At 35.8% G+C, this 15,412-nt stretch overlaps 2 protein-coding genes across 4 annotated transcripts in view; both read right to left on the reverse strand.

Annotated features, from left to right (window-relative positions):
- LOC105166535 lies at positions 15-8,950 on the reverse strand. The gene is made up of 8 exons (XM_011085918.2): positions 8,600-8,950; positions 8,354-8,510; positions 7,027-7,658; positions 6,221-6,381; positions 4,410-4,470; positions 2,283-2,348; positions 1,486-1,571; positions 15-169 (listed from the first exon to the last, which is right to left on the reverse strand). The coding sequence occupies exons 2-8, from the start codon at positions 8,496-8,498 to the stop codon at positions 97-99; spliced, it is 1,224 nt and encodes a 407-aa protein (XP_011084220.2). The 5' UTR covers positions 8,499-8,510; positions 8,600-8,950; the 3' UTR covers positions 15-96.
- The window catches only part of LOC105166536, a 9,580-nt gene continuing 4,389 nt past the window's right edge, over positions 10,222-15,412 (reverse strand). For 2 of the 3 annotated variants that reach the window (XM_011085919.2, XM_020695414.1), the window contains exons 5-14: positions 14,649-14,820; positions 14,229-14,549; positions 13,582-13,785; positions 12,984-13,490; positions 12,660-12,869; positions 12,195-12,383; positions 11,857-12,029; positions 11,352-11,504; positions 11,150-11,231; positions 10,222-11,028 (exon numbers count right to left, since the gene is read on the reverse strand). In XM_011085919.2, the coding sequence (XP_011084221.1) occupies positions 10,639-11,028; positions 11,150-11,231; positions 11,352-11,504; positions 11,857-12,029; positions 12,195-12,383; positions 12,660-12,869; positions 12,984-13,490; positions 13,582-13,785; positions 14,229-14,549; positions 14,649-14,820 (2,401 nt within the window). In that variant the 3' untranslated portion in view covers positions 10,222-10,638. Of the gene's footprint in view, positions 11,029-11,149; positions 11,232-11,351; positions 11,505-11,856; positions 12,061-12,194; positions 12,384-12,659; positions 12,870-12,983; positions 13,491-13,581; positions 13,786-14,228; positions 14,550-14,648; positions 14,821-15,412 lie in introns of those variants that run through there. The other variant, XR_002287435.1, reaches the window with a different exon arrangement.

The following is a 15,412-nucleotide window of genomic DNA, read 5'->3' on the forward strand; positions in this document are numbered from 1 at the left end:
AAAAAAGAAACTGATACGATAATATAGTATGCAAGTAAATTCTAGAAGGCAAAATGAAAACAAAAGGTTGGAAACATAAATTAGAATTTAAGCTCATTAGAAACTTACTTGCAAATATGCCAAATACAAGTCCACGATATCTTCAAAGGTGCTCTTGTAGTTCATCACCCTGTCATTGAACGGCGCTGTTAATTCAGCTAGGCTAGGTACTCATTGTGTTTTAAGAAAACACCTATGGAAAAATGTAAACGATAAAATAAATTTTACAAGATGCACAAGAGAAGTTCTTCCAGATCTCAGATCACCAATTAAGCATAATTCAGCAAAAAATGCTCTCTAGAGACTAAAAAGCTATTAAGCTTTATCCTACATTAACTTAGATGTCACTGGAAGCTGCTCTGATGCTGCTCTCAAGATTCTGAAACCATGAAGGCCTCTTCCAAAGGGTTGCTATTCAAAGGGCATGTGAGCAAAGATAAAAAGGCTTATTATGATGTAGACTGTATTGGCTCAAAGCTGACAGAAATCCTACTCTGGACATTGCACCTTTGTCAAGGGAAATCTTGATGGCACAAGAAATAAAGTATAACTGCCAGGTCGAGTGCAAAAGTTAAAATACAGGCCTTGGCACATGCTAGTTGAATGTGGTTAAAAAGTTTGGTCTGAAAATTGGGTTTCGCGTAAACTAAGCCCCTACTTATGTACTGCACAATCAAGTAGCTATCCACATCATTAGTAATCCGGATTTTTTTGAGAGAATGAAATATATTTACCTTGATTGTCATCATGTTGGTGAAGCTGTGATGAGTTAGAAAACTTGCATCACATTTACTCATTGAGAGTGATGGATCTTTCCACTAAAATCTTCAAGGCTTAAGCAATTGAAGACTTTTTGTATAACAAGCTGAGCATGATTGATATATATGCTCCAGCTTGGATGAAAGTTTTAGAATAATGTTAGAAAAATTTTCGTATCTTTTTCTGTTTTATTTTTGGTTTGTGGATAATTGTACCTTTACGTAATTTGTGTCTAACCCCTAATATCATCTGTACATATTTGAGATTGGGGTTCTTCAATTATATACACTTCCTCGCTCCTCTCTTCTGACAGTTTTTATGATGGTGAGCCAAGGTGTAGGTGTCGGATGGAGAGACATAGCACAAGATGGAGCAAGAGAGTGATCACACTTGCATTCAAAAAAAACAACACAAATAGAATGGACACAAGTTCAACCATGTTTTTACACTCCAATTTTAAGAGAAGGTGTTCATTTAAAAATGTATAGAGTTATGGAAACATATAAGGATTGGATGACAACAGCACTTTTTAGCGACACATGTATCAATAAACTTAATAATGCACTATAATCACATGATTAATAATAGGAGAAGAGCACAGATTAAAGATTAATTGCACGAATTAACCAGCATAGGCATTGCCTGAACAAGGACCTATAGCAAAATTAAGTTATTGGCAATACTTACTTCTGGTAATAATTACTTAGCTTGAGCGCATAAACCTCAAAAAGATGTCTTGGATTTGGCCCAAATACCTCAACAATTACATCCCACTGCAGATTGGATAAGTTTTGTGAATATTTGCACCAGTAGAAATTCAGGCATGTGTGTGTGTTTGCCTGTAGTCTGTATATATACAAGTATATCTAGGAGCGTCTGAGTGCAAATTCAAAAGTATGAGTAGGATCAGTTCGAGATTGCTGATAGTTCCTTCACAAACCTGGTTTGGTTAGAGGATCCGGAAGGGCTTAAAGCATGAAAAGGGCAATATGGTTCAAAATATGACGTGCATATAGATAAGTAATGCTAAATTGTTTCTTCACATTGATCAAAGTTTTGGGGATTCTCAAGATGAATAGAAATTATTTTTCTTATTTCTTCTATGATACCAAAAAATCAGGCAAAAAGAATTCACAAATAAAACAATTGATGCTTTGAACAAGGAAAATATAAATCCAAGCAAAGATTATGAACCACACAGCAGGGACCAAGAGGCTCAATGTTGAAAGAAGTACGACACCTTCAGGTTATTCAGAAATTAAACTCTGTTCATTTCTAGATTACTTATATATTGATAACATGTCGATGGGCATGGGATGATCTAATTTATTTTTAGCGTTCGTATTTTATAGAACTTACAAGTGATGACAGAGAGTTCTAAAAGAAACTGAAAGAAAAGTAGACATAATTTGGGGCAAGCCATGTAAACTACTATTTATGAGCTTAAGATACAAATGAACAAAATCTCTTCATTTGAATAATACCTCAGATTGACTAAAATAGTCACCAACCATATGCATTTTTGCCTCTGCTGGAGTCCATCCAAATGTCTGAAATTAAAGGTTGCAGATCAAACTAATCAAAATATAGATAAGTGATATAGAAATAATATTTCAGTTTAAGGGTTAGAGAATAATATTGAAATGATTACCTCAAAACTATGCAAAAGCAAAAAAGAAATATCTACACTAAAACACAAAAGTAAGATCGTTTCGTAATATCCAAATAAAAAAAAAAAAGATTGTTTTGTAATACATGAGTGCACAAGACTTGCAGGAGAAAGCTTTTATATTTCTACCAATTCTAAAGGTTGCAGATCAAACTAATCAAAATATAGATAAGTGATATAGAAATAATATTTCAGTTTAAGGGTTACAGAATAATATTGAAATGATTACCTCAAAACTATGCAAAAGCAAAAAAGAAATATCTACACTAAAACACAAAAGTAAGATCGTTTCGTAATATCCAAATAAAAGAAAAAAAGATTGTTTTGTAATACATGAGTGCACAAGACTTGCAGGAGAAAGCTTTTATATTTCTACCAATTCTATGTATAGCATCAAAAATAAAAACGCAAAGCTTTATATCACCATCATTTCAGTGTTAACATGTTAACAACTTCACACACTCACAATCTCCCTCCGGGACTCCGAATAAGCAACCTCTTATAACAACAATATGTCCATGGATAGTCTTTTCATGTTATATTAAATTAAACCGACTATGTGAAGATGCAACCAACTGTCAGAAAAAACATATGCTGATGTTTAAAAACGAAAAGATAATGTTAACTGCAATAGGTAAAGCAAATATCCAAGGATCAACATATCCAGCAAAACTCGTTACCACTACATACATGGCAGAAAGATCTTGCAGTTACCATATACTTTGGAAGGTGGTAGATTAATATCTTTACCTATATTATAGTTTATCATATCCAGAACGTTTCTGGTGTTACTTTAAGCTCAAGTGTTACATGTGATAGGCCCCAAACAAAACAACATTGCAAACTCCTTATAGCCGAAGTGATTGAACATTGAAACAAATTGCAAACACACTTTCCTATTGGCCCATCCACTTTCACCTCAGCACCACCAAAACATTTTAAAGTGACTGCACTTCTTTTTTCTCTTCTTTTAATTCAAAGTTAGTATAAGATACAAGAGGAAATAGCATGCAACTAAATCACTGGTTTGAGAGAAACTTATTGCTCAAGACAGTGCCTGTTCGAATTGCTTCTTTCTCTTTCATTTTTTGTCTTTTTCTTTTCACTTTTAGTGTAGAACAAATTATTTGAGGAAATCGATTGAATCTTATCACTATCCATGTTATTGTAATATTCTTTCAGATTCTAAAATATTTCCGACTCATTTTCAATCAAATATCTCAAGAGATAGCACGATGACAAAAGTACAAGGTTTTTAGATTATCGAAGATCATTTGTACCAACACTACGTCTGTTGGTTTTGCTGTCTTAGGAATAACTATTCATAGAGCCTGACCATGTCCAAAAAATGTGAAAAGAAGACAATTGGAAAGACATGATTTACGTAGTTTGCGAAATTCTCCTACATCCACAATTGTTCAAAGTCGATTTCTTAATAGAACAATCCGTGTGAATTACAATAAAAGGTCACCCGTCAACAACCTATATTAGGGCACGTATCGTAAGAATATAATTTAACCCTGCCAAATAATTCTTCGAAGGCCAGGGCCCGAAACCCCACTCCAAGCAGGGGGCACCGGCTCCTGCAAATCCCATCAACTCAACACGAAGTTGGATCTGCGGTCGCCGGGCCTGAATGCAAAGTTGGGGCAAGCTCCATACTCCAACATGCTGCCCCAACCGGAAGCTACATTTATGCGAAACTTAAGTTGTGATGCAGCCTTTCTCTAAAATACAGTTTAAGATTCTCCCACTCAGTTTACTTTTATATATTATAATGAGAAAATGATTCTTCAGTCACACAAGTGCCACTGAACACGCATGAGAGTCCCGCGATCACTAGTACTACAATGAGAAAAAGCGTCGGTTCTTACCTTGAAATATTCAACATTCATAAACACACACACACACACACACAGAGATATAGAGAAAGGGCCCCTACCTCACGGGAGATGAAAATATCTGGAAATCCAAAATCCATAAAAGCTCTGTACGAGTAGTAGCTGCAGATTTAATATCAGCTAATTGAGAAAAATGACAATGATAAACTCAGGATTCTATCAAACTGAAAAGCAAAAATATGTTTGAACCTACTCCAGAACTTAGACACAAAAGTTATGCTAAATGTAAAACAAATTAAAGAAGTAACTTTCAACACAAATCTTTATTCAGTATTTCTTTTCATGAAGTGCTAGGTCAATTAGTTCAAAAAATATCAAACCATTATAGTTGATCCAGGGCATTTCAGGACTCAGGAGCAAGTTAACCGATAAGATTTTACAACATTATTATTGTACTGTTGTACAGTAACTAATAAATGGTTAGTTACCACTCAAAATTGGGGAAAAACATATGGTTCTGTAAAGATAAAAGCATACACTCCATATTATCATAGATAATTCTGGAAGTCAATTCCAGTTATATCTACTTGTATAGCTTTTCTTACTAGAGGTGCCTAGCATTTGGCATTAATTATGGCAAATATCTGAAACGACAATGGTACTGCCTAGGAAAAAGAAATGCTACGGAGATGAAATTTTTCTTCTGCTTATGAAGTAACAAAGTTATAACTTAAAGACATTGCTTTTTCTCCTGATGATAATCTTGTAAAGAGCGACCTTAGACTTCAATATTTCTGAATTTGCCAGGTTTTTAGAATTTTAAGATTGGGAAACAACAAATTTTGTCACCTAACACAGGATATTAGTGGAATGTTATCAGAAACAAATGCTGCAACATCCCATGGGAACCACCTGCCTTTCCTTAAAAGCTTAAATAAATTGCCTAGCCCATAGAAAACAGTGGTCAATATCCAAAGCGATAAATAAGAATAGATATGTATATATATACACGTACATGTATAAACTTATTCATCTAATGGTTGAAAAAGAAGCTTCAACCAAGAAGATGAAGGAAGCTTGTGGCCAAGAAGTTTTTCTATGTAATATGGAGATGCTAGGAAAATAATTTATGACATTAACAGGAGAGAAATCTCAAGACAAGACATCTATCCTCTACTGGAGGGGAATATATCCATACTAGAGGCCATTAAAGAAATCTCAATTCTTGGGCAGAGCTCTCCATGCTGATCACTGTATATAGTTTCTCAGAAGTGGTGTTTAAACCACGTACACTCCCTCACAGTTGTGGAAATGGGATGTCGCAATACATCCATATTTAGACAACGTCTATTAGTGGCGCAGTAGGAAAGTGAAAGGAAAGCAAAACATACACATGATTCAGCAATTTGGTTTATAATAGTGAAAGCCATCTCAAAGAATTAAGTGTGAAAGTGTAAGAGAATTGCTGAAGCACTTCCTGTTATTGTTTATTTGCCTCATACAAACCAAAGACAGCAACAGTTTTTTTCCCCCACATGATGTACTTTGAAGTTAGAGATACAAATTAGTTTGGTGCAAAAGGAATAAACTAGTTATTTCTTGGTCCAGCATGGCATAATGAGACTGACTGTTTCTCGCGAAGTAGTATTTTTGGAAAATCACAGAGGGACAGTGACAGAAAAATTAAATAGTTTGAACAAAGATAATTCCACCAAAAGCTACCTGTACACACACCGTGGTTATATTTGTTTTAACTTATTCCCGAGAAAAGTAGACAAAAAATCAAAAAGATTCTTTCTAAAGAAGATATATCATTCATAGGAAAGGCACTACATTTCGACAAAGTTGATCGTGCTTCAACAAATTTGAAGGTCCATTTAAATTTAAACCAAGAAGAGGTAAGAGCAATTACCTATCAGATGTTACAAGAAGAACCGGGAGGCACCTCTCATTTGCTCCCAAGGCTATTATTCTCCAAATCAGACTGTCATGGTACAGGGATCCACATATTGTTCTGTCATCCTCTGAAACAGCATTCTTCAGAACCTCAATATTGTTTATCACCAGCTTCGGCTACTTATTTATCATACCAAGACAAGGTAAAAACAACAGAAGAATGAGAAATTAAGAAAGCAAAGAGAGAGAGATAAGATAGGGGAATGGATTAGTCAAAGATAATAATCACCCATAATCATATAAGTCAGATGTATATTGTGTGACTATTTCCTAGCTTATAATCCAATTAAGCAACTAATTTTGTTTCAACCATCCACATTAAGTATCTGCTTTTGAAAATGCATCAAGCTTACATCTATAAAGTGAAATGACAATTGCATAATCACCCATAATCAGATAAGTCAGATGTATATGGCGCGACCATTACCTAGCTTGTAAACCAATTAAGCATCTAATTTTGTTTCAACCATCCACATTAAGTATCTGCTTTTGAAAATCCATCAAGCTTACATCTATAAAGTGAAATGATAACTGCACGAATATAATCACTTAGTTAGGGAACAAAGACCAATTAATCATTCCATGTGAATCAAAAAATCCCTACAAAACAAATAAAGTCCAAAGTACACTTAAATTAACAGGTCTTCTCCTTCGTCCTTTTTTTGAGTTTCAAATACCCAAATTTACCTCATCAATGGAAAATACAACTGATACAGTTGGCTGAATTATGGTAGTAAAAGTTTAATATTTCAGCTAAATCACCTGAAAATAGTCCATTTCAGCAGCCAAAGACAACAACTCGAGCAACAAACATGGCCAATCAGTAGCAGAGTTTGCTAAGGACCGTGAAAATCCACCCCTGTTATTCAAATCGCGAACTGCATTCTCCCTCCATTTTTCTTGAATCCTAATAACCTCTTTGGCCAATTTCAATGCCGCCATGGCCTCCTTGTAATATGACCCCTCCTCCACAGGAATGCTCTTATCTAGAACCCAATCTAACTCTTGTTCACACAATCTAGAAGATAACTTAAAAACTGCACTGTCCCACAAATTTGATGTGGAAACCCTATTCTTTTTAGTTCTTACAGGCATTCTGGAACCTGAATCTTTGTTCAAAATTTGGCTGAGGGCAGTGGTTGGACTATGCCATTTGGTAAGAATGGTGAATATTTGGTGGGAGCTAATGGTCCCAAGCTTTATGGCCCTTTGAGTCATGGATTCAAGGCAGTTTTCAAGCTGATCCTTCAGCGTAACAAGTTTAGGAGGTGGACAAGTGGTCCATGAGGTCCATGGATATGACTGACCATGCTTCGGATGGTAATCCTCTATCGACTCCGCAAAGTCAACATAACCAGTAATATGAGGGCCGGTATTCCATCTCTCAAATAGACCTGTCAAACAAAAAAAGGGAAAGCCATATTATATCAAGTTCACAGGACTAGTATCCGCGTACCTCATGGAGGCCATAGTTCTAGTTCCATTTATTAATGAATAAAATATGTGGCGATCTCTTGAAAGACATGGAATATTGGCAGCAGAACAGGGAACTATGCACAAATATCTACCAGAGCTATATAACAGGATAGATGAATATTCTCTATACAATGTATGCTAATACCAACAAGATTTTGTTTCGTGTGATGTGACCAAAAACATTATAAATTGATAACAGACGAACAAAGAAGTATTGAGTAAGAGAATTCCTAACAAGGAAAAAGAAAGGAAAAAAAAGGCTTCAAAATATGGCAAAAGCTTTACTGCCTATTACTCTTAACTCAAATTCTAAAAGCTAACAGAGTTGGGAGAAAAAAAAGCTACTATTACATGTTTGGAGTCCTTAAATTATTCCAGCAATCCAAGAAAATAGAAACAATTCTTCGAATTAGTTGAAAAGTAAAGATAATACCAGTACCCCTGTATGAGCCCATTTCATTATTTTCATCTTTTTGCATCTTCCTTCACAAATTCCACAGAATTACATTAATGGGTTCTGCATACAACAATACTTCTATGCATTTGTATATTAGTATAGAGCAAACATGCATACATGTACATGAACAGAGAAGGGAATTCGATTGTTACTTACGTTCGAGGATGATGGTGGTTTTGCCGACGCCACGGGGTCCATGGAGGATTAGAGGTTGAGGCACGCGGTGGTGCTGCACGTGGTTGTTGAGGACTGTTTCCAGCAGGGGTCTCGGAATGATGCGCCATGCCTTGCCCTTCACCATTGATATTCAACTCTGCAAAAATTTACAAAACGTAAAGCGAATAGCAATAACATAAATGACAGAGTCCAGACTTGTAGGGGCTACGTGAGCATCAAACTTACAGACATGGCAGCTACGAAGCTTCAAGACTATAAACTCAAGAATCCCTTCTCTAAGTCTCTTCACTCTTCTCGGGCACTTGTTCTTTTGTTTTCACAGAATGATGAATACCCTCATTCTCGAATTCTCGTTTCTTCTCGTGTTGGGTTCTCAAGAATCGAAATGGGTTCTACTTGTACTCAGTTGTTTAAGTGGTGGAAATCACCTAAACTGAAGGTCACTCCAATGGCGGCCAAGAAGAGCAGAAATTGGGGGTTGGAAGGGGGAGGGTTGTCCACGTACCTTAGGTTGCAGCTTCCATCCGAAGAATACTTGAATAACATTTTTAAGTTGAACAAATATTAGATTACTAATTCGGAATTATGAGTTCGTAAATGTACAAATTAAAGGAAGAGGTAAATGATTTTTCAAGAAGTGAAAATAAAGTCGCTGAACTCGTGTTCGCAGTTTTAACTCAACGGCTTGCCATAAACGATTTCGAGCTCAAGCTCATTGTTTTTTTTTTTTTTTAACTTTTACTTTTTTAATAAAATATATTATTATAAATATATAATATTAGATATTACTTATAAAAAGTTTTTAAAAAGATATGCTACAATAATTTAATTTAATATTATGAATATATGACTTCGTAATATATTTTGTATATATCTAGTATTAATTTAATAGTCACATAATTATTAAGAAAATATATATATTAAATTATCTAAATACTTACGACATAATATTATATAGTCATATTTTAACATATTAATAAATTAATAAAAGAACTCATAATACTTATAGTATAACATTTTGAAAATATATCTACCCAGATATAAAGAAATTAAAATTGAATTGCATATATTAATTTTAAAAGAATAGATAAGTATAAGCTATTCTTGGAAAGTAAAATGAGAATTATTGTATTTTTTAAAAATTTAATTATTTATTTATTTTATAAAATAATTATTCTAGCGTATCTTAATTTTATAAAAATTTAAAACAAAATAGGCCCAACTGAGCCTGATCCGAGTTTCAATTAGATTGCTCCATGAGTGGGCCTGAATTTAAAACTGAGTCCACTTGAGCCAATTAAAGGCCCAGACCACCCTATGGTCAATACAATTTTCTGTTGGTTTTGGAATGGGCTTTTACAAATTGATCCGCACCAATGGTGAAAAAATTCAACCCACTGTAGCTAGAGACTTTAAAAATAGGATGAATCACAATATCTATAGTATATTTACACAAACCATTCATAACTATTGAAAATTACACAAACATCCACCATGAACATCAACATCATCTTCACAAACCACCTTTATTTTTTAAAAAGTTACAAATACACTCCTAAAAATATAATATAATTGCACAAACTACTCATAATTTTTTTGTTACCAATGGTAATTTTGATAATTACGCAAAACACAAAGAAAATTAATGTAAATAAACCATACATTAGAGTGTACATAATAATTTCAACAGTAGCATAGCACACATCCAAGGATGAAAATTTCCCTAAACTTTTAATTTCTAATTATGTGGGAGGGAGGAAGGGAAGGAGAGAGCGAGAGCAGACTCTCCCAAGCCCCAAACCCTCGGGGAAACAGCTCCAATGAAAATCAACTTGGGAGACAACAACAAAGAGAAATTTTCTTCCATTATCGAGAATGGTATGTACAAACTGAGAAAACCACGAAAAGAAGAAGGTACAGAATCACTATTGAATTATGTTTATAGTATAGAAAAATAAAAAATAAAAAGAATCGTAATCAAAATTGGTACACCTCAAAAAACTTTGGAGCCAGTAGAAATTCTGAAAGGCTTCAAGCATGTGACGAGCCAAAAGTTCGTGGGCTCAACCTTGCTGAGCCATCTCTAGCTACGCATGTGTTATGTTAGAGTCGTGTCAGCAGTAGTCTAATGCCTTAGACGATTTAAGCCGAATTTTCGCCAGGATATCTCTTATCAAGACCAAGCTGAGAATGCACATTTAGTCCAGTTGCTGCATCTAACTCAGATGGCTCCATCAATAACATTAATTGAACCTATCAGCCTCCTATCCTCCTAGTGTCTTCTGTCTATATCCATGCTTTAACCGGTCAAGTAGTTTCTCTTTTGTTTTTCTCTTCTTGTCCATTTTCAGCCTATATCTTTGTTCTCTCTCCCTTTCATATACACCTTGCCAGTAAACTTCCCCTGTTAATGGCCACAGCCATGGTCTGTATGGATGGTCATCATCATCTGCAGCCTCTGCAAGGTCTTCGTCCATGCTTTTTAATAAGGTGGCATTGAAGTATTTGGACCACATAGATCCTTTACGATGTTCAATAGGGTGTTGTTCTTTCAATGAGCCTGTATGAGGATCAATGTAAACCATCTTCCGTGCACTATGATAAGCCCATACATTTACCAAGACTTCCAAAAGCCGACAGTAACAATGTTTGTTCTGGGTAAAGAAACAATTGAACATGAGAAACATTACTTTTGCTTCCTTTCCTTCATCTTTGTTCTTTGTCAAACTGCTGAAAAGTCTAAAATAATGAAATTTTAGGTCCAGGCATACTCACCTGAGGTGCCGAAAAGCCTAGAAAACAGCCGGGCATCTTGCTTGAATTCACGTGTAGACTATGAAGAGAATCAACAAACATCCTGGAGAATTTTGAAATTAGCGCCCAAGAGATTATTGGCTCGACTGCCTTGATGTGGTATGACTGACAGAAAATACAACTTTACATGTATGAATGAATAAAACTGTAAGCATAAAAGTACCTAGAGAACATTATGAACTCCAGAAAGGAAGGGGTAGGCATCACCCAGCTGTGCAGCGCTGACCAACGCCCACCACCTTCAGGCATGGGTGGAAGAGCTTCTATGTTTGATGGTAACCCATACGTTCTTCTGAATGCATCTTCAAAGGCTGTTCTGTATGTTTGAAATGGGAAGATGAATTGGCATCTCATGTTTTATAATCCCATAACCAGACAAGACCCCACTTGTTAAGTAAAAGAAACTTTAATACCAATTCAATCACTGAAGGGAACTATTTCAATAAGTTACAAGTAACCAATTTATGTTTGGTTGAGATAAACCATAGCGCACAAGGAATAAAAGGATATTCAACTTAAGTCACCTAGTAACAGTAGCTCAAATGTGTTGTTTAATATTTATGTAAAATTATAAACAGGCCACAAGCAGCTCCTTGGAGAAAATAAGAGAAAGAAAATGAACATTAGATTGAATATCAAACCACATGTTATTTTGCTGGAACACTCACCGGCACCTTCCTGCATTTATTATGTCACATGTGGACCAGAAGGTAAGCAAATCATTTTTTCCTACAATGCCACCATCCATGTCCAAACATGCCCAGAAGTATATCACATCTCCTTTAGGGTTTTCATGAATTGCTTTCTCTAAGACCTCTTCTGCATTTGTGGATAAGGATACCTGAATGATTGAGCAAGTTTCCTTCAATATGCTGGCAACAAAGTCATCCATGTGAAGAAATACTTCACCTCAGAAAGGAGAAGATACAAGAGATCTCAATCTTTTATATAACTTTCAATCTTAAGAGAATTTGTCTGCCAATGTGGGCACATATGATAGACGCACCTTCCTCCCAGACGCACGCCATGACTGAAATCCTATCCACGGCGCCTTGTGAATGTCATCGATTTTATTAGCAACTGAAAACATGCCTCCAATCTCACAGAGGATATCACGATAATATGTATCATTCAAGATGGGAAGCCGACCAACTGCATCCACGTCATCTGAACTCAATCTTTGGGCTCTAGTAGACTGATTCAGCAAACATAGAGAAAGTAAGAACTACAAAATTAATGCACAAAGCAAGAAACATAATTAAACAAATAAACAGATCTAAATGGTTGCAAGTCATAAGATTACCAAAGTGGATAATAGTGGATTACCAAAGTGATAATACTGGCTCCTTCATTACAGAAGAAAACTATAGATCAAGTTAAAAATGTGTTGTAATACTTGCTCCCTCCATCACAGAAAAAAAAAAAACAGAAACCAAGTTGAAATGCATCAACCTAGTTATATGGAACTTACAAGACTTAAACCACGGTACAAAGAACCATGGTGTAGAAATGGCCAACCCCCCGCACCATTGTAGATCTCATAAATGCATACTGGCTGACCAGTTCTTTCTAGCTCGCCTTCATCCCTCTCATTTGTTTCAAACCTAAGCTTTTCAGATTTTCGAGCATTGCGATAGATGTCATCCCATTCACCAATGTCTTTCTCCATTCTTTCCTCGATCTACAGAGCACAATACGATGCTTCAGTTATATTAAGGCAAATGCAAAATAGAGGGGTGGGGGCAGGGGTTGGTGGTGGAAAAACATTTTGCACATTACAGAAGAATTATTATACCTCCTCTCTTTCTAGCATCTCAACTTCCTCAGAGCTTTCTATTTCACTCAAGATATCCCAGTCCAACAACGTTGGAATATCCTCTTCCAGATCTTCAGAATTATCCTGGGTTATATTCTTTGACCTAACATAATCTTTCATGTCTTCCTCAAGATCGTAAACATTACTCGAATTCATCCACGAATAACCTTCTAAAAGTTCTGTATTACTATATATCTGGTCAAGTTCCCTTCTGAATAGACTCCATTCCCAAGTAAGATTTTTCAGCTCAGAAGGACGGGCTGGCAGCAAGACATCTGATGGGAAATCAAAGACATATTCAAGTAGTTCTGCATAACCAACGATGCATTCTGCTGCAAACATGTTCTTGGCATGCAGCCTTCCTGAGGAAGCAACAGAATGTGCAAATCTAGATAATTTTCCCCCAGATATCAGAAGTGAAAATGCATTTGTTAAAGCTTCAGCATCATTTTTCGGAAAAATTATCCCATGTACTCCATCAACAACCTACCAATTCAGGAAATTAAGAAGGAAAGAGAAACCATTAGTTCCAAGCAAGTTCAACGATAACTTCAAAAGAAAAAGATGAATGACATACATATTTTCTTATGACTGGAAAATCTGGGGCAATAACAGGATTTCCAAATGCCATGGCCCTTGTCAGTAAGGGAGGGAAGCCCTGCTCATCTTGAGAGGAGCCATACAGAACAATGTCAGCCATCAGTATCAATCCGTTCACATCACTATTTATGCCATAATGCTTCAATGATCCTTGATTGAGTCTCAAACGGGCAGCAACATCCTGGATGGATGGAGAATCAATGGCCAGTATATTATACAAGGATCAGCTAAATAAACTCCCAAGTATCCAAGAGGAATAAATAATGGTATCAAAACACTTTGAATTCCACCTCTGACATTTAAGATGGAGAAAGAACTAGAAACTAAACATTAATAATAATAATAATAATAATATAACAAAAGAAGCATAACATCAATCAAAAAAACCATGAAATGAGGTCCGCCAAAACAATAAGTTCTGAAACAAACTGAGACTTATTATATTATATGAATCATGACCATCAGCTGGTATGTCATCAACCAAGAATCATTACTGGAATCAGTTACCAATTTGAAATGGGAGATCAAATGTGAGGGGTGCAATTTATTATAGGCATTTCGAAACCCACATGAATAAATGCACCAGAGCTATAACTCTCGAGATAGTAAAATGTGAATCTGTACCTGCAAAGCATCATCATAGTCTTTGCTGGAGTTTCCACAAAGGAAGATAAATTTAGATGTAAATCCAACATCATTTGATCCCGCATATTTAAGGAGCAATGGTTCTAGATCATGCATAGCCACAGCATAATCCCAAGCCAGCTCATCGTAGAAGAATGAACTCCCAACAACTAGAACCAGCAGATCATCATCATCAAAACCATTTTCCTTCCTCAGCTGAGATCTGGAATGGGTCTTACTATAGCTTTCTGCGGCCCAAACATCTAATGGTGATCCAGGAATCACAAAGAAGTTTCCAGTGTCAAGCATGCTATATAACATCTGATACAGCAAAAATAGAATCAAGAACTGAGGAATTGCCAGGTATCCTGCTATTGCTCATGTCTTAACTATAAAAGAAATCCAGGAGAACAGATTTACCGGAAAGGAGAATTCTTGAAATACCACAACATCAGCCCTACTAAATGCATTTTTCCAATTAGAAATGAGGCGGTCCCAGCCCATGTTCACATACATTGGTAGGCGATTGGCAAGAGTATCCTCTTGAATAATCCATATCAGTGGCACAGAGCAGAAAGGCTCCTGCATAAGGCTGCATAGATATAAAATTCACAAATCATAGCATCTCAAAAGACGGATGCAATTTTACTCTTCTAAGGATCTTTGATGTTCTATCATGTAATTGTATGCAGGAGGAGACAAGAAAGTAGATTAGTTCTCAGAAAATTGTCATTATATATATATATATATTTTCCAGAGAACTTCATGTTTGACTCATATAACAATTTTCTGCACCTTACGTCAAAAAGGTCCTCGAGGCTTATTATTATACGGGAGAGTGGATCAAATTATACAATAGACTATTGCAAAGAATCTACTAACGGTCTAGTTAAGAAAAGGAGGCATACCAACTGGAATTAACAAGAGCTAAGAAAGAGAAGTTTAAGATGACATGTTCAAATGCAGGCAACGGAAATTCATCGCCACATTTTGCATGTTTCTAGTTTCATTAGACCTGTTCTTGACAACTATTGCTCACACGACGGCACTTAATACATGGACCTTTATCCCCAAATTTTTTGCTTAATTGATTACCACAGGGAACTGAATCATATTTGTGCAAGGTTCTTTCTTTGTCAACTATAGTAGCAAAGTACAAAATATTTGCCATCTGAAACGAAACT

The sequence above is a fragment of the Sesamum indicum genome, linkage group LG7 (genome assembly GCF_000512975.1).
Source record: "Sesamum indicum cultivar Zhongzhi No. 13 linkage group LG7, S_indicum_v1.0, whole genome shotgun sequence".
In the NCBI taxonomy this organism is placed as follows: Eukaryota; Viridiplantae; Streptophyta; class Magnoliopsida; order Lamiales; family Pedaliaceae; genus Sesamum; species Sesamum indicum.